The following is a 23,342-nucleotide window of genomic DNA, read 5'->3' as shown; positions in this document are numbered from 1 at the left end:
TGGATATCAAGACGCAGTCAGAACCATCATCGTCATCATCAAATCTAGAACATATACCTTCGCAAAACGTATTGGCATTCGGTTTAGAAGCTAAATTAGACAATATTTCGCTTCCAACTACGAGCGACATTTTGAAACGTTGTTTTTTGTTGGCCGCTCGCAACGCAAATGAGGTGTTGTCATACGACGCATTCACCCCACACGTTTGCCACAAATTGATACAAACTTGGAACACATTAAATGTAGAGGTATGTAATTGTGGCAAAATTCCTGACCGACTCCATGAATTCATGTTGAATTAACATAACGAACGCATTCTTACAATACCTGAATATTTGCTAGTCGAAACAGAAATATCTGATCCAATATTTCAAGCAACCGCATCTGATGTGCTTGAATTGGAAAACTATGAAGCTCCTGGTTCACATATCCACACACCAACCATGCGAAGAATGTATACTCTGCGATATAGTACACCACGGTTTCCAATTATGTGTGACCGCTCTGGGGTGTCCAATCGATAAGCATCAGCATTCGCTGACATACAGTTTAAGGGTGAGAGAGGTGAAACCATATTACGAATAACAGAAAAACGAGCCGAGAGCGTGAGAAATCGAGACACGATCTTTTACGAGCAAATCGCGATGGTGAATCGTTGATTGATTTTTCGTTTGATGGTCGCAAAATGATTCATTAACTCCAAGCTCCCATCGTTGTGATCATTTATGCCTCGTCAAGATTAGATTTCTTTCGTCTAAGGACGTCTTCGCCGTATCTTACTACTGTGGTGCAATTGTCAATACTTTTGATCATTTTGTCTACAACATTTTCTGAAGTTATTGACCCTATCTGGTCTTCAAGGAACGCGCTTGGTTCCTCCTATCGCTCGCAATGGAAGAATGTATGTTCAGCGGCAACTAGGTGTTCTTCATCTTCGTAGAGGCAAAAAGGCGGTCTACACTTCCCCATTTTGTTGAAATATTTCCTAAAATATCCGTGTTCGGACATTATTTGCGTTATGTAATAGTTTACATCTCCCTGTCCCCTATATACAAAGTTGTTGATATTTGGGATCAGTTTCGAGGTCTATCTTCAATATGCTTCGTTTTCCCACCGTATCAGCCACTTTTTTGTAGTCTCTTCTCTTATTTAATTTCTGTAGTCTCGCTGTTATATATATATAGAGTAATTCTGGCTCAATTACGTTCCGGCAGATGCAGTCGCAGCCCCTCAACTCCTACAGACCAGGATTGATGCCTACGTGGAAGATGTATGTCCCGACTGTAACCAGGGACCGCACAGGACAGCAGACCCACTCGACTCAGGTCCAGATCCCTGTGGACGCACCCCAACAGAATCAAGCAGACTTAAGATAGAACACAACAAACTGCTACAACAACAACAACCCGCATAATCCCATCGCAGCCGGTTGTGCGTACCGGATTGGCCCGATGGAGTCTTTCATCAACAATGGCTGCCGCACCAGTGTACAACACACTGCTACAACAACCCGCACGGCCAGGTATGGGATGACCATGAGCACCACACGGTTTGGAACTTTAGTCGCGGACAATCAGCGGTATCGAGAATCTCAGTGATGCCGGCCGCTACCGGCTTAAACACAGAGTACATATGATACCCGATACGATAAGGCAAGTTATTGACACCTTTAAATAGTCAATGGTCTTAACCTTCCCACGGCGTTCGGTCCTATGGAGCGGAACGAGCTTGCTCACACAATCCCATGGCAGCCGGTTGTACGCACCGGATTGACCCGATGGAATCGTCATCGGCAAGAGCTGGCGCATCAGTGTACGTGTTTGTCTTTTTCGTCATGGGAGAGGCTCATCCCGCAGTGCCTTCTCCGCACCCTTCTGGTGGTGCCGGGATTGAAAAGAACCCCGGACCCTGGTTCTGTTCGGTTTGCCAGAACCGCATACATCATCGGTCGGTGTCGGTGAGGTGTAACCGGTGCATGGAGTGGGTACATTTCCGATCTTGCTCTGGCCTAACTTTACTACGGGAGTATAGTCATACTGGCTATGTCGCAAGGTGCTGTGAGAACATGGCCAGCAGTGGGTCACAAGCGTCGTCGTCGTCGCCTTCGGCGTCCTCGTCGTCGGACTATGTGACCCCCCGACCTCTCCCGTACGGCAATTTACGCAACGGCAGCATCCTAGCCCTACTATTGTCAGGCCAGTGCCGGGAAGTATATCGTTCTTGCAGTTAAACTGCAACGGACTGCGTGGCAAGATCGTGGACTTTATGAGTCGGAATAGCATATTGGTCGCAGCGATTCCTGGATCGCTGCTGACCAACACCTGCATCTTGCACAGTTGTCACGGTTACAATGTGCTACGTACGGATCGCTCAAGGAATGGAGGTGGGGGATTGGCCTTCGTTATACACTATTCCGTGCAGTATAGACCTATCTAGCCTGCGCTTGGCGCTAGTGACCCCTACATGGAATGTATGGGGATAGCTGTCAGGTCTGGTACTGCCGAGATAGAACGTGAATATACCGCCGGTTGGTAGCTGTGTCCCGATTAATGGCCAGGCTTACAACCCCGACATAAGTGGGTTGCAATCTGGCCATAATCGACTGGTTCTGGGGGATTTTAATGCGCATCACACGTCATGGCATTCTCCCCTAGGTAACGACCAGCGTGGCATAGCTTTGGCAGAGCAGATAGATAGCTCCACGTTTTGCACGGTGAATGAGGATTCCCCCACTAGGATTACGAGGAGGTGCAGCAGCTCGCCAGACATCTCAATTGCATCCCCTGATCTCCTGAGTGACGTATCCTGGCAAGCCGTCATCTCTTTGGGGTCAGACCACCTCCCCATAATTCTCACCATCGACTGACCACCCGACTTCATAACCTCTGAGCGCCGGACGTTTAAAGAAGGCCGATTGGACTGGTTTCAGAGAGTATACCAATCGCCGCTTCAGTGAACTGCCACCCCCATCTGATGTACTTGTGGCCGAGAGGAAATTCCGACACATCATTAACGCAGCAGCCGCTTATCCAGCCGGTCGAATACCCCAAGTGCGACCCAATTTCCCGGCGCAAGCAGTGGTACTCGCAGACGAGCGTGATGGGATTCGTGCTATGGACCCCGCTAACCCCAGAATCAGCGAGCTGAATCTGGAAATAAACAGGGTAGTCAACTAACATAAGCGGAATTTGTGGCTGGAACACTTGGAGCAATGTAACTTAGGCACCGGTGTAGGCAAACTGTGGGCCACTGTTAAGTCACTCTCGCACCGCGCTAGACGGGATGACAGGACCTCAGTCACTTTTTGCGAGATAACCGTGACTGATCCGAAGAGATGCGCCAGGTTGTTCAACCGTCAATTTATTGTCCATACCGAGAGAGACAAGGCAACGAGGAGAGCCATTCGCCGTATTCGACGTCTCCGAGCCGATGAACAGCCATCACAATTTACCGTGGGCGAAGTTACGAATGTCATCCGTGGCGCCAAAGGCGTTGGGCCCCGACGAAATCTCTACATTGATGTTGAAGAATCTGGATTAACCTGGAGTTGAGTACCTTACTACTGTCCTCAATAAGTCTCTGAACACTCCTATAGTTCCCGATGTCTGGAAAATGGGCAGAGTGATCCCGCAACTGAAGCCTGGAAAGGACCCGAGTTTAGGGGAGTCGTACAGACCGATCTTCCTTCTCTCACCAGTAGTACAGACGCTTGAGGCATTACTCCTTCCGAGCCTCGGAGGAAAATTTCCATTTGCCGAGCATCAACATGGATTTCGGAGACTGCACAGCACAACAACCGCTTTGCATGCCATCACCACACATTTGCCGTGGCTTCAATCAGCCCAGGCCATGTCGAAACACCGTAGAGTGAAACAGGGAGCTCCCCAAGGTGGTGTGATATCTCCGGCACTGTTTAACCTCTACCTATCCTCCATTCCACCCCCTCCAGACGGCATAGAGATCGTATCACATGCGGACGATTGAACGATCATGGCATCAGGCCCCCCACCCATTATTAACATCTGCGATAGGTTGAACGTCTACCTCAACGAGCTTGCCTCATATTTCGCTGCAAGAAATCTGAAGATATCGGCCACCAAATCTTCAGCCACACTGTTCACTACAAATACGCGTGAGGTGAATACTGAGCTGACTGTGATGGTCGATGAAGAAATGATTCCGACCATCAAGTATCCCAAAATACTTGGCGTCACATTTGACAGCTCTTACACATTCTCCTCACATACCACAGTAATCTGCAATAAAGTCAAAAGTTGAAACAAGGTCCTCAAGTCACTCGCTGGCAGCTCTTGGGGTGCAGACAAAGAAACCTTGTTGAGCACGTACAAAGCAATTGGCCGGTCTGTGGTAAGTTATGCAGCGCCAGTGTGGTCTCGTTAACTTTGTGGCAGTAGAATAATATTCAGATCTGTCAGAATGCCGCCCTCCGAACTGCGACGGGCTGTCTCCTCAGTTCTCATGTGGACCACTTCCATCAGGAGATAAAGATCCTACCAATGCGAAGACATAACTACATGCTGTCTAAGCAATACCTTTTGGGCTGTTATCGCAGAAACCATCCAAATCATCATCTTGTGGATAGATATCCACCGCCCAGAAGCCTTAAGGTAGATCTACACGATCTAGAGCGTGAGGTTCAGCGCTACAAGAGAGAACCTCTAGATCAAGCGGCATATCAAGCGGGTCTAAACAAAATTCATGCAGACACGGTAGCAGATGCGGTAATTGGCTACCGGGTGAATGTAGTCCTTGGAGAACGACCGCCTCCCATTGCACCCGAAGAAATCGACCTCCCCCGGCAAACCAGAGTGGTTCTGGCTCAATTACGTTCCGGCAGATGCAGCCGCCTCAATTCCCACAGAGCTTGGAATGATGCCGACGTGCAAGATGTATGTCCCGATTGTAACCAGGGTCCGCACGATACACGTCACCTGTTTAACTGCCCGGCCAGATCCACTCGACTCAGACCCAGATCCCTGTGGACGCACCCCATCTTAGTCGCAGTTCCTGGGTCTTGACACTCATCAGAATCAAGCAGGCGAAAGATAGAACACAATAAACTGCTACAACAACAACGAGTTTGACGAGGATCACCACTTTTCCATACAAATGCGAATGTGTGTCATATACCCGGCACGGGATATCTTTGAGCACCTTTAAGTAACCAATGACCATGATGTTCCCGTGGCGATCGGTCCTTTGGACCGTAACGATCTTGCTCACTCAGGACTTGACCTTGATGAGGATTAGGAATCATTCTTGAACTGGTGCAAAATCATATATAAATGAATGTAGTTTGTATCCGGTTTAAAAAAGCATTCGATGGGTTTCAAAGAAAATTTGTCAATATTTTAATTGTAAGTTTACGATCACATACACATAAATATTTACCATTTTATAGATTTGTTCTTGTAAATAATGAAAATCTTATTCCTCCGTATGAGGGAGCTAAGTTGCTTTTGTTTTCGATCGATGCACCAGTTAGGCTTTTCTCTACAGCTCGCACTTAGTGAAGGAACGTTCCTTGCTTTATAGCTTTGCTGGGCTCTGATAGCATCATTCATGAGAGCATCATCATCATCTTCACTATATTCGTCATCACTGCTAATAATTTGTTCATCTTCCTCGTACAAATCCATTTCTTTCAACACCAATTAAAAGGACGAAAAACTAAGTGTGTGAACTATTTGCGTAATGCTATCCACAAATTAAAGCAGAGTTTAAACGGTTTATTTTCACCGAAAATGCAAAATTTTAAAACACGACAAAATAAATGTTGCAACATAGAACATAGGACAATAACTTCGGGAATGACAGAAAACCTTAGATATAGAGAAGGCAAAAGTCCGGAAAATGCGTTCCTATGTTATCATTATCGACGGACTGCAATCATTATCGATAAATTGATGTCGATACTTCTTTGATTGATAATTGATAAAGCGGAGTTTACACGGTATTTATTTATTTACAATTGAAGTAAATTAAATATAATACAATAAAAATTACCAAAAGTAAACTGTTCAGTGTAAACATAGGGCATTAACAAGCTCCCGCTGTCTTTGCAGGTTCCAGACTACGAAGTAGACGTCGGCGTAGGATATAACCCAACAAAGTCGATTTCTCTTCCGGATTTCTACATCGACAGGAGAAGTGTTTGTTCTTATTTTCAATTCTTCATTTGAAATAGGATTTGGCCAGAAAATTCAAAGTATTCGTCGTAGGCAGCGATTTATGAAAATTGGACTTTGCGGGTAGTAGTTTGCGTCAAACTCCAAGTTGTGTAATCATATAATAAAGTAGATTTCACACAACTATTGAAGATCCTGACTTCTGTATTATGTGAGATGTCACTCCGTCTACAAACTTTGTTGAGTTTACGAAAGGCGCTTCTAGACTTATTGATACGTACGCGTTTGTCTGCCTCTATTACTCCGTTCTTTGCAAAATAATGCTGCCAAGATATGAAAAGTTGTCAACGTCTTCAATGATTAATAGTGAGCGGTGTCAGATTTGGCTATCAAGGCTATCAGGCCTACTTTGGAAGCATTTTCATATAGTCGTTCCAGGTGAAACCTTTATGTTCTCGAAGCGATATGCAAAGAGCATATATTATCCGCGTAGTCAATGTCTCCGAGGAAGTCGGAGACACGTTTCTTATATGGAGCATTCCGCCTGAAAAGCTGAACAGAAACCTCAGACCATCGTTGACGAACACAAACACATACATAACATGATACTCGACAAGTAAGCGCAAACACCTATATCTATTGACCAAGCGTGGTGTTAAACAAAACAGAAACAATTATGCATAAAAGAATGATAACAAAGAACAATATAAAAATTGTAGGGAATACTAGAACCAATGTGTGACGACGCAATAAGAAATTTCCTTACAATTTAAAATTTAAATTAACGGAAACTAAACTTAAGGGACCTTAAAACTAATAAATCCCAATAAATCCGAATATTTAATCACCAGGCAATTTCAACTCCCTTTTAAATAAATTGTGTATCGCAGATCTTTATGACAACAAAAATTACGGTATGTGCACATCCCAGTCTTTCTGGCCATTGTCTACCACTTTCCGAAAGTACTCTTCCAGTGTTCGATTAGACCTTTCCACCATGTCGTAAGATTGTGGATGTGGAGCTTTTGTTCTGGTTTTCCTGATTCCGTATGAGTCACACATTTCATTAAAAATTGCAGATTCAAAATTTGTACCCTGATCAGAATGAATCTCTGATGGAACATTGTAGTGACATATCCAATTTCTGCAGAAAGCATCCAAAATTGTCTTTGCCTCTTGATTTGGGATGGTATAAAACTCAGTTCATTTGCTAAAATAGACCATGACCACTAGGACATAACGGTTTCCTGAGTCGCTAAATGGGAATGGTCCAGCCGCATCCATTGCTATCCTTTCAAACGGTGCTCCCGAATTATACTGTGACCTATTATTATACATATGACCTCGACTTTTCCGTTTTGGACCTTTAGCTTTCATACACCTTTCACAATTGGCTACCCATTCAGCGATAGATTTTTGACATCCAACCAAGTAGAATCGTTGTTTCACTTGTTAGCCTGTTTTTGTTATTCCAAGGTGTTCTTTGCTAGGGCCATCATGGAACTCTGCTAATACGTTCTTAATTTTGGAATCTGGTACAATAATTAGATTTCGGCTGGCCTTTCCATCCGCTTTCCCATTTTCAGTACAGACATCCATTCATGAGAAACAGACTGTCCCATTGGGCCCAATATGATTTCAGGAGAGGGCATTCCGGTGCTATTTCCCTTGGGGTCGGTCTTTTCTCTGCTTCCTTTGCCAAAACTATCTTGTCCAGAATGGGATATTTTGGCTGTTCTTGTGCCCAATCTTCACCAAATTCAATCGTCAGTAGTCTGATGTTAACGATGTTTTCCTTAGATTCAGCGTTAGAGCATTGCCTGCATTCAATCTTGCATGGTCGTAGATTTGAATCCGCTCAATCCAATGAGTGCTAGCCCTGATGGTACTTGTGGCAGTGTTTTATTGCTTCTACAACTGCCAGCAACTCTCTGCTCGATACGCCGTAATTTCTTTCAGGCTTAAATAACGTACAGCTGAGACGAATCGTCTGTATTAAGTACAGAGACCAAGAAAGCTCCGTAGTTCGTGTAGGGAACGGGAACGCGGCCAATCTTTTACAGTCTGGACTTTGTCGTTATCCGTTGATATACCCTTCGCCGTGATACAGGATTCACTGAATAAGGTTAAGCCAAGCGATCAGCCGATATACTTTTTTTTAATATTTGGCAGTACTTGGCATTGAGGATGTCAACTTGTTCTCTTATTACATTCATTCTTTGTTTACGTTTTCTCCTATATGATGACATTTTCAATCGTCAGATTTGACATCCTTAATGATGTTTATGGGGCCTATCCACTTTGTGTTTTTGCATGTGACCTAACCTTCTATTAGTGAATCCTGGCCGTGATAAGATGTCCCAGATATTTCACCTCTCACTGGAAGTCTCAGGCCGGCTGGTGACAGTTGTTGAAGAACATCCTTCAAGATATTAAGATGGTCTTCAAAGATTTTAGCCATGACTATGGTATCGTCTATGTATATCCAGCACGACTTCTATGGACTTGATGATAGTTCTAAGACACTGAATTTCGTCCCTCTTTGCCAAGGGAACACTCCTTGGAACCTGTTTTGTCGTCCTTGCTTCTGTGGTATTTATTTCATGTTTTACTGCCGAAGTTCTTCCTCGGTTTTCTTTCGTAAAGCAAAAGTGGATACGTGTTTAAAAAGCAATTGCTTAGCCTTTTTCTTCTCAGAAGGAGAAAGTCTGCTTGTCCAACTCTTGACATAATCCTCTAGATGCTTCTTAAACGATGAATTTTCTGAGTTGCTTTTTAAATTCACTATTGCTTCGGCTGGTGTACATTACCAACATCGCAGAATTCGCCAATTTTCCCATAATTGGTTGACAAGTTTTAAACTCGTACTGGGATTAATCCCTCATCGTTGGTCGTTACTAGAGCACATTCTATTAAGACGTTGTTGTATTTTAGTTTCTGCTAGTTCAACTAATCTACGCGATCTGACTACTGATCTACGCAATCTGACTTCAATTAAAGGTGATATCATTCCTTTAACCAAATCTGACCTAATGAGAGATATTGATGCGCCCGTATCCAACGTCAAAATACGCCTGTCGCCTGTTGAACTATGGCTATGGTGATTGTGGGGCCATAATATATGGGAACCAGCTCATGCTCTTGTGGACTAGCTCGATTTAGTTTAAAGGCGACTCATTTGATGAATTTTGAGTTACTTTTTTGCTACCCTGTGTTGGAGGTGGCGATGTCGACCTGGAACGTTTGCGTCTCGCTCTACATTCTCGGGCGAAGTGCCCAACTTTATAACTGTTGTAGCATTTTATCTTGGACTTGCTTGATTCTCGGTTTTATTCGTCCATTGCCTGCTTCATTTCTTCTTTGATAGAATCTATTAGTATTCAACACACGCACCTTGTAAATATGGGGCTTTGGAATTATTCTCGCCGTCTCTTGTGCAAGCGCAAATTACACAGTTTCGGCGAACGTAGCCTTTTGCGATGCATGTGCTGCACACTTAATTTCTGGGTCCCGGATACCGTTGACGAAAGTCTCGATCTTCGTACGGTCCAACAACGGATGGCTTTCTCCTGGGTATGTCAGCAACACAAAACGCTCTACCTCTGTTGCGAAATCCTGTAGCGTTTCGTTCGATTTCTGAACTCGTCCTCTCAATTTCATTCTACTGACATACTCTTGACATGTGTTCATGTCATTATCATATATTGGGTTGCCCAAAAAGTAATTGCGGATTTTTTAAAAGAAAGTAAATGCATTTTTAATAAAACTTAGAATGAACCTTAATCAAATATATTTTTTTACACTTTTTTTCTAAAGCAAGCTAAAAGTAACAGCTGATAACTGACAGAAGAAAGAATGCCATTACAGAGTCACAAGCTGTGAAAAAATTTGTCAACGCCGACTATATGAAAATCCGCAATTACTTTTTGGGCAACCCAATATTATAAAAGACATAAGACAGATCTGAAGTCGGCTGAAATGAAAGGTTTCGAGGAGGTAGTCTGTTCGTTTGCAACTTTTCGTAGAAAGGTCGAAAAAGTTGACCCTGCTTATTTAAGTTCGAAAAAGAAACGGCACTTCGTAATCCAACGAAGTGAATCGGAGAAACAACTTTTCGATGAGTTTGATGTCGACGTTAATTATCTTAAATCTTTGGATCCAAAAGAATGGAAAGATCAAGACCACTATGCTGTTTTGGGACTGAAAAAATTTAGGTGAGTTGCAATGTGTAGTGAAATTGTTAATTCTTTAGGTTTAATGCCACTGATGGTGAAAAACAACGTGCAGACCGTAAATGGGTTTTACAGCACCATCTTGACAGACGACAGGCAAAGGGCGAAGAAGTTAAAACGGATGACGACTATTTTACTTGTATTACCAAGGCATATGAGATATTGGGTAAGGACAACACTGAACTAATTGCTTCGAATGATAACTTCCATTGCATCAGGTACTCCAAAAACCAGACGATCTGATGATCCAGTTGATCCAGAAATTGACGACGGTTTCCCTACTCAATCTGATATTGATAATACATATTATGACTCTTTTCAAAAATATTTTAATTTAAATGCCAGATGGAATGAGAAAAAGATTGTTTCTTCTTTTGGTGATTTCAATTCTGCAAGAGAAGATGTTGAGAGAGAAAAATGATGCGAATTCGAACTCTTATAAATCTGCCATACAATTGTTGTGTGCGCGATGTCAGGGCGTTAGTAGGTCCCCATATTGACACTATTGTGAATATCATGATGTTCATTTGGTTGGCAACGCGGCCGAAACAGCTGGCCACAGATTGGAATTGATATATGTCAGGTCGCTTGGGGCCAAATATCAAAAATAAGGGAAAAAGCGAAAGGAAAAAGCCATATTAGGAAATTTAGGGAAAATGGCCGATTTCCTGGGCTTTTCCCTTTCTTTTGGATCTGGATATTGGAGCTGGCTGGATGGAGAGGAAAGAGTTTGTCTGCGAGAGATTGGAGAAGAAAGTTTTTTCTGCAAGTGTCTGCGGTTAAGTGAAATGCCCGGTGCCACAAAGCAGTGTGAACCACTTTTACCTTAATATAAACGCTATGAAAAAAAAAAAAAGGAAAAGAGAAAATAAAACACCAGTGGTAGCGAAAGAGTTTTTTATTTGCCGTGAATTTGTGTTCAAGAAAATTTGCATTTTTGGCTACAACCTAAATTAATTAATCAACTACAAATAAGAAAGAAAAACACAAGGCTAAAATCTACATGCCGAATAATCTTAAAAGCTACGTGTCAATTAATCTTGAAAAACTACATGCGAATTAATCCTAAAAACTACGTGCATCAGGAAGTTACAACCTAAAAACTATATGAGATTAAAACTTACCGACTAAATAGAGTGTTACTTACAAACTAAATAGAGTGTAACTTACAAACTAAATAGAGTTTAACTTACAAACTAAATAGAGCTTAACCTACAAATAAAAAAAAGGCTTAACCTACAAACTGAATTGGATTTATAGCCTAAATAGAGAGTCTGGAAAATATATGAAGTATAAGCAAAATAAGGAATAATTACAATACACCTATCGTCGGTCATCAGCCACGCCCAGTCACCATCGCCACTCCAATCAACGTGGGAGCTCCTGATGCTTGCAACCTCCCCGGGTTGCAAGGGTAAATGCCGGACTCCGGACCAAAACGGACGACCTATAAAGACAGACCTTTTTTTTTTACAGTAAATACTTACATATATAAATATATTTGTGCCCAATACTATCTAGATATATATATATATATATTAATTTTCTTTTTTTACCTGGGGGAGACAAGAAGGGTTATCTGTCCCAACTTAAATTTAGTGAGTTCCGTTTTAGAGGAACCGTAGGCGCTAGGATCAGAGCTCTAATCCGGGTAGGTCCTCAATACGTTGATCAGGGAGCTTTTGCCCGTTAGGTGGGGATATTAGCTTGTCAAACCTAAAAGGAGAAAAAGGAATTGATTGAAAGAAAACAGAAAAGGCGGAATATATTCATATAGACAACACGGACGGACAGAACCAACTACCGACGTTTATACGCGGACGGACATCAGCGGCAGCCCGGCCGAAGCAAACCGGGAACCTTACTTCAGCGGATAGAAATGATCGGATCGAAGGCGAACGGTGGATGTCATTGTTGGAATTCTATTTAAGATTTCTTTGTACTTGTGACAATAAAGAGGGCAGTTTTATAACGTTTGGAATACGGAATTAGAAATGTGTTTGGCTTAGGCCGATTTTAGGAAGGTGGTAGGGAGCATGTAAGAGGTAAGTAGGGGTACCGATGTTGGGATACCTAGGGCATGGTGTAGGTATCATGGTGAAGCCCGATCGTGGCTTCTGTGGGAGGGCCAAGTGCTTGGCATACCAGCCGCCAAGCCACGTATCGTCCGGTGCAGTGTAGGTTATTTGTCCATTAATTTCGTGAGTGAACGTGTTTGTTTTTTTCTCGACATTGTCTCCTGTTCCTTTTTTTTCATGGACTTATTTTGGCCTACCTTTTTCTTTCTTTCTTACGCAAAGACCGGTATGATTTTTTTGGTTTATGGTGTGATAGATGTCATGGTTGCAAGAACCACCCCCATCCGGCGAGCCCTAGCCGCGCTAAACGCCAGCATACCGGCAAGGCAATTCATGGCACCACAAACGGGGTTTTATCGTCAGATAAATCCCAACCTTGAAACACCACCATTAACAAAATGGCGCCCAACGTGGGGCCCGAAATAAGTCCTTTTAGTGTCAATAGCTTTTGTTTTGTGTAGAGAATGTCTTGGTTTACTTGTCAGTCAGAAATGAGTCCCGTTTAGGTCATTTAAGAGTCCCTAACGCGTTTGCTACATTTAAGACCCAAGTTAAGCAGTCCTTTTCTAAACAGAATTTCCTTTGGGGTGCGATTATTTTAATCCAGAAGTCGTGATAGCTTCTTGGAAGTAAGCTTTTAATCGCTTTTTGGATTTTAATTTAGTTTATCCTTAATTTCATCACAATAGCCCATTCATTTATTTCTATCAGTCCTGCACATTATGTAATCACCAAGTAGAAGACGTCTCATTTGGTGAAGTCCCGCCCGGTCGAGTTTAGAGACTCTGGAGGACGAGCAGCTTCATCAAAGGAGGCGATAGATACTTGGAGATTACAGGATGTGCATTAAAGTGACAGCTTTCTCCGTGTCCGTGGTCTTGGTGACTAGTGGTAGCGATACCTAGTGTCATCAAAGGCCTTTGGACTTGGAGGAAAATGTCTACTTCGGCCTACATCTTTCCATATTTAGAGTCAATATTATTAAAGTTAGTTATAGCCTATCTGATTGTGGACTTACCTTTTTTTATCACGGGATACACGTTCTTCTTCGTCTTCGTACGCATTCGTGGCTTAGTCCATGGGCTGTAAGGCCAGACAAAGATTTATGTTTCCACGTGTTGTCCACCGTAGCTAGCTTTCCATGTTTCATCGTTTTTCTTGTTTTCGCGTTTACACTCACGAAACCCTGGAATCAAAATAAATACCTATATTAGAACATGCATACACTGGCACTATACGATACGTACATTATTTTACCTGTACTTACCTTTTTGATAGTTTGTTACCTACCACCGATCCATTACATGAATTTGTAGTCTTTTTTTTTTTCTTCTGTTTTTGCTTTGGTAGATTTATTCCCTTAGTAGCAGGAGATTATCTATCTCATATCTCGAGGTACCAAATCTGTTTTTTTTATTTAGAGAATTTTGTTTTTCTTATTAGTTTCTGTCATTTAAAGTTTGACACTTAATTTTTTTATTTTTGGAGTTTTCTTTATTTTACGAACTTTTAGCTTCTTACCCGCAAAAAGGTTTTCCTTTTGGCTATACATTCAGCATTTGCAGTCATAAATTACTCTAATGGTTAACACTCGCTCAGCAAGTAGGGAAGATTCTGGCCATTCCAGGATGCAGCCAAGAACTTCTCAGAATGTTCCGGTGAGCACAACCCAACCAGCTGTGACTTTCACTACCACAACGACAACAACCACAATGGCAGCCAGCAATGCGCCGATCGCATCTGCGCGTTCATCCGTCGCTCCACCACTACCACAGGGCATGGACGATTTGTCACGGCTATTGAATAGCACATTCAGCTCGCAAGGGCATGTATCATCTCCAACTTTTAGCCCACTCACTGGTCTCAACGTCCCAGCGCCTCCAGCAAACCCGACTATGAGTATTGGCATGCGCGAAATTATCTCTTCAGCCGTTGGTCTAGCCCGAATAGAGTTCGAGAGGGAGCAGACGGAAAGAATCAACAGCTTGATACCTACCATTGTTGAGGCTACTAAACGATCGTTAGGAGTGGGTAATTCCGTTCCTACGAACAATGTACCAATGGCTCAGCTGGCAACAGGACAGCCTGGAAGACCACTACTAGGCCAGGGACCGCATATGTCTTTGGGGCAAACGCATCCGCCTAGGGGTTTGTCATATATGCAGGCGCCAGTAGCTCCACCAGTCTCGTCATATCAACAGGCGGGGGCCTTATACTCACAACCACCGCCTTTTGTACCAAGCACCAGCACTGTCCCACACTCATCTATGCCAGCACCACCAGTTTCGGAGGCCGGCGGTCTCAGCGTGCCATCGGTGTACCGAAATTCCTGGGGTTCAACCCAGCCAAACTTTTACACGCCATTGAATGAGAGGCCACAGCAGCCTAACATAAGTGAGCCACCACCATATTTGCAGCCGCCGTTGCAACCGGCGCATTTTCCAGGTCCTTCTTCACAGTTTGGAAGGCCTGGAGGCAGCACACACACTGAGTCGACCAGTAAGCTAAATTTGGCCAAGTGGGGTATAAAATTTGATGGCACCTCCAAAACCATGAACGTGCAGGAGTTTATCTTTCGAGTAGGAGAGCTTAAAAGAGATTATGATTGCCCGGAAGGCGAATTCCTAACTAAGTTTCACCAGCTCTTGGAGAAACCAGCGCTAGACTGGTACTGGAACCACCGCAAGTTTGTCCAATTTCGATCTTGGGAAGAAATTGAGAGGGCTCTGCTGACGCAATACCAGCGGTTTGAAAACGAATTCCAGATTCAAACACAAATTCTCAATCGTCGCCAGCAGCCCCAAGAAACATTTGAAGATTTTTATAATGCGGTGATTCAGTTGCGAAACCAGCAGAAGCAACCCTATCGAGAGGCGGAGATGGTGGAAATTATGAGGGGCAACCTGAAAACATCATTGGCACAGATGATATTCTCAGTGAGAGTTGACGACTTGGGGAGCTTCTACAGAGAAGTCAAAAGGGCAGAAAATCTTCTTGCAAGCCACCGTCAACAGTATCAACGCCCTAATCTAGGGCCGCAGCGCGTTCACGAATTAGCCTGGGAGGAAGAGTTGCCTTCGGAGGCCATGGAAGTGGATGCAATTCAAGGCAAAACAAATCTGAAATGCTGGAATTGTGGTTTGGAAGGTCATAGCTGGGTGGATTGTGCCGCGCCTAGAAAATTCTTTTGCTACAGGTGTGGTCATGATGGAGTAACCGTCAGAAACTGCCCTAAATGTCAGGGAAACCGACAGAGGATCCCACCTCAGACTGGAGAGGTGCGGTCGACGCCAGTTTAACTCCAGTCCCGTCCCCTGATGAAAAGATCACCCTTCTTAGGAATTCCCAACAGCATAAGCATAGTTCTACACTTGTCCCAAAGCTTAGAGAGTTAAAGCCTTTACATGTCCGGGTACAAGAGTATAACGAGGCAAAGGCGAGGATTTTTGGGATCTCCAATAAGGTAAAGAAAGCGCGCGAGCGTTACAAAAAGAGGAAAGCTCTACGGCGACAAATTGCGGCCGCATCGCTCTACGAGGGTGACGACACTCGCTTTTATACACGGTTAGTTATTAATGGTCAAGAAATAGAGGGTCTGCTCGACAGCGGTGCCACGGTATCCTGTTTGGGAAAAGGTTGCGTCGACTTCGTCGGCCGTGCGAATCTAGTGGTACATCCATTCCACTCATATATACATACCGCGGATGAAAGCCCTCATAAAATAGTAGGTCGCGTCACGGCCACGGTTACTTTTAATAAAATGTCGCATGAAATAACCTTCTTTTTGGTGCCGTCTTTGGGAAGGTCGCTTTTTCTTGGCATAGATTTTATGCGCAAGTTTCAGCTCTTTGCCCAAATTGAGAGTTTGTCCACCAACAATGTCAGCCTTTGTGATGACGCTGACGGCTGGGTCAATGATGACAGAAAAGTCCATGTATTGTCCTACTTCCAGCGGAAACGCTTGGAAGAAGTGATTGAGAAATTCCCTTGCTTTTCTAAGAAAGGCTTGGGTAGGACACAGTCTGAGGTACACACAATCGACACACGTGATTCAACTCCAGTTAAAAGTAAGCACTACCCAGTGTCACCAGCTGTGCAGAGATTAATGTATGCGGAGTTGGATAGGATGTTAGCCTTGGGTGTGATTGAGCAGAGCGATAGTCCCTGGAGTCATCCAGTGACCCTAGTCCGCAAGGGCGAGAAAAATAGACTATGCATTGATGCTCGTAAACTAAATGCTCTCACCGTCAAGGACGCCTATCCTCTTCCGCATATTGAAGGTCTACTCAGCCGGCTTGGTGACACCTTTTATATATCCAGTGTCGACCTTAAGGATGCTTTCTGGCAGATACCCCTTGATGAGGCCAGTAAGGAAAAAACAGCCTTTACGGTGCCGGGGAGGCCTCTTTACCATTTTACCGTCATGCCTTTTGGGTTGTGTAATGCGGCCCAGAGGTTATGCCGGTTAATGGACAAAGTGATTCCCGCAGCACTAAGAGACCGTGTTTTTGTTTACTTGGATGACCTCTTGGTGGTTTCACCAGATTTTGACACTCACCTGGAGTTGCTGAAGCGTGTGGCCGAATTGTTAGCCAATGCGGGGCTCACAATAAATGTGGCAAAATCAAAATTTTGCTTCAAAGAGCTCCGATACTTGGGCTATATTGTTGGTGGAGGTACCCTCAAGGCGGATCCAGCGAAAGTTGAAACTATAGCGCGATTTGACTATCCAAAGACGGCGAAGCAAGTAAGAAGTTTTATGGGCGCCACCGGCTGGTATAGGCGGTTTATTCCCGACTACGCAACGGTAGCTACCCCGATCTTCGATACTCTTAAAAAGGGTAAGACTTTTGTGTTTACCGACCAGGCGAAGGCTGCTTTTGATCAGTTGAAACAGGCTCTGATTACCAGCCCAGTACTCTCTCACCCGAACTTTGAGAAACATTTCTATGTGCAATGTGATGCCTCCGACCTGGGAATAGGAGCAGTCCTATTTCAGAAGGATGACGAGGGCGGAGAGCATCCCATTGCATATTTTTCACAGAAGTTAACATCCGCTCAAAGGAATTATTCAGTGACGGAGAGAGAGTGCTTGGCTGTGGTTATGGCAATAAAGAAATTCAGGCCTTATATTGAATTAATGGCTTTCACCATCATCACTGATCATAGCAGTCTCAAATGGTTGATGTCCCATAAGGATTTAAGCGGGAGACTGGCGAGGTGGAGTCTCCATCTTCAGTCCTTTACGTTCGATATCGAACATAGGCAGGGTACCCAGAACATTGTTCCGGATACCTTGTCTAGGTACGATATGGACGAACTGTCTACGGACTTAGGACAGTTGTTGGATCTCTCCTCGCCAGCCTTTAAGTCTGACGCCTATCAAGATCTTACCCGGAATATCGAAGAGAACGCAGCAAGTTTACCCGACTTGCGGGTTGTCGACGGTATCGCCTACAAAAGGACGCGACACTACGACGGTGACCCTTTGCGTGAGGATTTCGCATGGAAGTTGTGGATGCCGGCCGAGCTGACTGAACAAGTGATTGAAAGGGCTCATTGCCCACCTACCTCGGCTCATGGCGGATTTCACAAAACTTTGCACCGTGTAAAAGAGTACTTTTACTGGCCAAACATGGCGGTGCAGGTGCGAAGTTTTGTGAAACAATGCCGAGTTTGTAAGGAGACGAAGCTGGCAACCACAACTTTACGTCCACCCATGGGCAAAGAATTCGAAGTGGAACGACCATTCCAGCGCATCTACGTGGATTTCCTCGGCCCCTATCCGCGCTCCAAGTCGGGGAATTCCTTCATATTTATTGTTTTAGACCATCTGTCTAAGTACGTGCTGTTGAAGGCAATGGCTAAGGCGAGTGCCAAAAATGTGGTAAAGTTTTTGATTTCAGAAGTTTTCCATAAGTTTGGCACTCCAGAAGTCATTGTCTCCGACAATGGCAAACAGTTCGTAAGTAGGGAATTCCAGGACTTGGTTAAGAATTTTGGCGTGCAACACATGAAGACCGCTACCCATTCGCCACAGGCCAACGCGTCGGAGCGCGTTAACCAGTCGGTACTTGCCGCGATAAGAGCTTACCTTGGCGAAGACCACCGCGAATGGGATAAGCACCTTTCGGAGGTGGAATGTTCACTGCGCTCGTCGGTGCATAGCGCGACAAATGTGACGCCGTACTACGCCTTATTTGGGGTCAACATGATTAACCACGGAAGTGTTTACAAAATCGCGCGTAAGCTCCAAGTATTGGAAGACCCCGACGCGAACATCGTACCTAATTCGGAGAAAATGGATCATACCCGGAAATTCATCCAGGAAAACCTACACAAAGCTTACCTTAGGGGAGAAAAATCCTATAATCTTCGCTGCCGAAAAGTTAAATTCTTGCCCGGACAAGAAGTGTTTCGCCGTAGTTTTCGGCAAAGTAGTTTCTCTAACAACTACAACGCGAAGCTGAACAAAAAGTTTTTCAAGTGTAGAATTGTGCGGCCTGTAGGGAATTCTTTGTACGAAGTGGAAGATCTTCAAGGGAAATCTTTGGGCGTCTTTCACGCCAAAGACTTGAGGCAGTAATTTGGGCCCTGAGTAGTTTCTAGCTAGCGTTAGTTTTAGATTTAAGTATATGAATTGCTATTTCTTTTTGGGATTTTAGGGTTAAGTATATGAAGTTCATTCTTCTTTTGGATTTTAGGTTAGGTAGTTGAATTGTTTTTTTTGCTTTGAAAGGCATATGAATTTCGTTGTTTTATTATTACTATTATTATTGATTCTATTATTCGTTTGAATTGCCTTAAATGGTAGGCGGTTTGTGTTTTTATAGGCTAGGATAGATATTAGGTCGTTATAGAGAATTTTCTTTTGGGTATACTATTATTTTAAGATGGGATAGCATAGTGTCCCTAAGCCAGAGTGGCGTAGCACTCTTGGCAACATTTTTTTTTTACATTGTTTTCCTTCTTTTGCGTCTTAACCATTCTATCCGAATTTCGATATCTTTTCTTTTTGGCTTGAGCCAGATTTTTCTTCACTATGCGAACTTGTTTTAGTTTTTGGTTTGTTTGAGCACTTATTTTAGCTTTTTCTTTCAGTTGTTGTTTTTATTTCTTCTAATTAATTTTCCTAGGCTCATGCGCAAAGCGCGGTGTTTCACACGAGCGGGCTCAGTTGGCGACTTCGGCTTCCCCACTTTGTTTGCCGACCAAAAGGTCAGTGATGAACCTTCTACACCGGACCTTGGAGATGGACGCCAGAGTTTTCGTGACCAAAGTACCGCAGAAGCTCCCTCAGGTTGTGATTCCAACGTGTGCGGACGTCAATGGGCGGCCAACTTGTGACGTGTCATAGACCTCCGGAGCCTACCCCCCTGTGCCCCAGCGAAACTATGACATTAGGATGCACATCGTAGTAAGGGGGGAGGACGAATGAGGAATATGAGCTGCCAGAGGACGGTTATAGCGGATGGAATCACAGTGGATGGAAGACACAGGGCAGATTCACCGCGGTGAATAAGCCGGTAACGCAGTAACCGGTGACGATGACTCTGGTGCACATCTCCAGATTGGTGGTCAGGAGCACCACGTATGTTTTTGGTGGAAGTAAACGGTCTGGGGAGGGGGTTAGCCGCCAAGGAAGTTGACCCGGGTGGGCACAAGAGAGGCAAACGTACGCTTTGGCGCATGCCCTTGGTCCTTGACCCTTATTAGTGTAGGTCGGTTGGTATTGTAAATGGGCCATATCGGTCCATGTTTTGATATAGCTGCCATATAAACCGATCTTGGGTCTTGACTTCTTGAGCCTCTAGAGGGCGCGATTCTTATCCAATTTGAATGCATTTTGGCACGTAGTATTTTGTTATGATATCCAACAAGTGTGCCAAGTATGGTTCAAATCGGCCCCTAACCTGATATAGCTGCCATATAAACCGATCTGGGATCTTGACTTCTTGACCCCGAGAGGTCGCAATTCCTATCCGATATGCCTGATTTTTGAAATTTTGTACGACGGATCCTCTCATGACCATCAACAAACGTGTTTATTATGGTCTGAATCGGTCTATAGCCCGATACAGATCCCATATAAACCGTTCTCTCTATTTTACTTCGTGAGCCCCAATGGGCGCAATTCTTATACGAATTGGCTGAAATACACAGGTCTCCAACATATAATTTAATTGTGGTCCGAACCGGACCATATCCTGATATCGTTTTAATAGCAGAGCAACTCTTTTCTTATATCCTTTTTTGCCTAAGAAGAGATGCCGGGAAAACAACTCGACAAATGCGATCCATGGTGGAGGGTATATAAGATTCGGCCCGGCCGAACTTAGCACGCTTTTACTTGTTCATTTTACTTCTTTTTTTTTAAGTTCTCAATTTCTAAGTTTTCTGAGAGCAAATCCGAGTCCGTTACAGCCTACGTGCTTCCAGTCTTATTCTCACACAAGTCCTGGACCTTACCTAGAACTAACCCCGATTCTTTGTTTTTTTTTTGCGAAATGGGTCAGGAGCTTTTTGTTATACCCGATTCTAGGGGCAGTTTTCTATCTGCCGACAGGCGTTTGGGAAGGAATAGAAGAGGAGAAACGGACTTACCTGTTTCCTCTGGTACTCGGTTGTTCCTTGTGTGTGGGGTTCCTATTAGTCCCTGGGCGAAGACCTGTTTGGAATCGTAAAGGGGTGTAAGTGCGGATCAGTTATGGTAGTTCATGTATACTTACCTGGCCTTTCCATCCTGTCCTGTCTTATCCTCTCCGGTTTTGTCCTTAGTCCTCGATGATGTAGTAGTCCATATCCCTGTGATGTATTCCTTGGGACCTGCAAGTGGAAAAAGAGGAATTATCATTTAGTACCATTCACCTGATATGGTTTTATATGTTTAAAATTTTGAAAGTTTTTGCTTTTTTTTCTAGTTTGTCCATTTCGCACTAAATGCTTTATTTAACATAGATTCTGGCATTGCATTTCTGCTTCAATCTCATGTTTTTTGTTTTATTTTTCAAAATTTTCCTAAAGGCCAATTTATAATTTTTATCGCATATTCACGATCACTTATAATTTCGGCATTTTATTTTTTTTTGTAAATCCTTTTTGATTTTTCGCACTAACTTTCTCTTACACTTTCACTTCTCAGTTCATTGAACTCTTTACGGCACTCACAAAGTCGCAAACCAATTTGGATTTTGTTCGAACCTTGTCTTTTGTTTCACAGCTATCAGGCCCCTACTTCGTTTTTCTTTTTATTCGCTTTAACACAGTTCATTTTCCAATTGTTTTATTTTGCACACTCCAATTTTTTTATTTTTTTATTTTAAGTATTTCACTCACTAAGTTCGATTAATTTTCTAGTCATTAATTTTCTGTCCGTCCGAAGTCTATTTTCTTTTCATCTTCCTTTTTCACTTCATCACATTATTTTTATTGCACTTGGTGTTTTAATTCAGGCGTTTCACTTATTGTTCGGCGTGCACTTTACTTTTGTTTCACTCCACTAAACTAATTGGCGCGTTTATTATGCGTACCCCCACCCCCCATTCATTATTTGAGTGGGTTACGCACACTTGCGTTTGACACCATTGCACTACACGATTACACACTTACGCACTAGCGCCATCGGTATTGGTGGGTGCATGTTGGTTTTATGCATGAACTCTTGTGGGTGTATTGGACTGACGCCAACTTTTTTCTGGAACCCACGCTGTTTTTTTTTCGGCACTGCACTCTTAAGTTATTTGTTAATTTATTTTATTTGTCACCTTTTTAGCAATTTGCATTATTTTTCGCCCTCACAATTAACCCCGTATAGCTTAGTGGCCTTAGCTACTGGTGGCTAATGGGTGGTTTGTTGGGTTGGGCAAATTAGTTTTCTGAAACATTTCGGTTGAAGTTTTTTTTGATTTGGGGTTGTATGTTTTTTTTTTTGAGATTCCGTGAACTTTCCCCAACATTTTCTTTGAATTGTCCATCTTTTTTTTTAAGGTATTTATGGGTTTTTAGTTTCTTTTATTTATTCACACACACGCACACACACACACACTCGCCGGTTTCATTCATAGATTTTATACGCAATTTTTATTTTTTTTTTCCAACACGCCCGCACCTGTTTTTTATTAGAACACGTTTTATTTTGCCCTAGCAGGGTCACTGGTTTATTTTCATTTATTTTTTTTCACAAATAATACTTACCATTTGTTTCCATTGGTGCTGCTGCGGTCGTCCCATTGACAAAATGAAGTAATTTCTTCTTCTTTGGCCTTTAGCTATCCATTTCATTCATCACGAGTTGATATCCATAGGCCCGGCCCTAGTGACGAGCGCGTATGTCATTTCGTATTAGGGGGTTCACACGCTGCGATATAAAATAAAGGGATGGACACACGTATGGAAGTGCAAATTTTAGTTGTGAAAATCAGCTATTTAAGGTAAAGACTTGTAATGTGGTATACGTTGACGTGTCCTAGACACCTTCTCCAGTGAGAGGCCGGCCCGGGAATTGAGTTGTGTTGAATAAAAGTTCTTAAAAGAGTTGAGCTAGGGCGACGATTAATTCCACCAATTGAACGGCGGATTCCACTAATTGAGCGATTAGTCGATAGGGATGCCAGTTCGGATCACATTTTAGGGTTGCCCATTCGTAAACAGCCGGATTTTTAACCTTTCTACACTGCGAGAAATCGCACCTTTTTTCCCTCCCATCCTTTGATAGTGATATCGGCAGGATGGTTGGGTTTGTTGTGTGCGCGATGTCAGGGCGTTAGTAGGTCCCCATATTGACACTATTGTGAATATCATGATGTTCATTTGGTTGGCAACGCGGCCGAAACAGCTGGCCACAGATTGGAATTGATATATGTCAGGTCGCTTGGGGCCAAATA

At 43.4% G+C, this 23,342-nt stretch overlaps 1 protein-coding gene and 1 long non-coding RNA gene across 4 annotated transcripts in view; both read right to left on the bottom strand.

Annotated features, from left to right (window-relative positions):
- The window catches only part of LOC106094538 (uncharacterized), a 153,981-nt gene extending 148,124 nt beyond the window's left edge, over window positions 1-5,857 (bottom strand). For all 3 annotated transcript variants that reach the window (XR_009398766.1, XM_059370884.1, XM_059370885.1), the window contains exon 1: window positions 5,413-5,857. Coding sequence is in view for 2 of the 3 variants with exons in the window: in XM_059370884.1 (XP_059226867.1) it covers window positions 5,413-5,660 (248 nt within the window). In the remaining variant the exon portion in view is untranslated. The remainder of the gene's footprint in view (window positions 1-5,412) is intronic.
- Window positions 5,858-10,907: 5,050 nt separating this feature from the next.
- Window positions 10,908-13,122, bottom strand: LOC131994278 (uncharacterized). The gene is made up of 2 exons (XR_009396590.1): window positions 11,938-13,122; window positions 10,908-11,828 (listed from the first exon to the last, which is right to left on the bottom strand). It is a non-coding gene; the product is annotated as an uncharacterized LOC131994278 (long non-coding RNA).
- Window positions 13,123-23,342: the final 10,220 nt, after the last annotated feature.

Source organism: Stomoxys calcitrans, chromosome 1, assembly GCF_963082655.1.
Source record: "Stomoxys calcitrans chromosome 1, idStoCalc2.1, whole genome shotgun sequence".
In the NCBI taxonomy this organism is placed as follows: Eukaryota; Metazoa; Arthropoda; class Insecta; order Diptera; family Muscidae; genus Stomoxys; species Stomoxys calcitrans.
The sequence above is the reverse complement of the archived record's forward strand: the minus strand, read 5'-3'. Positions and strand labels throughout refer to the sequence as shown.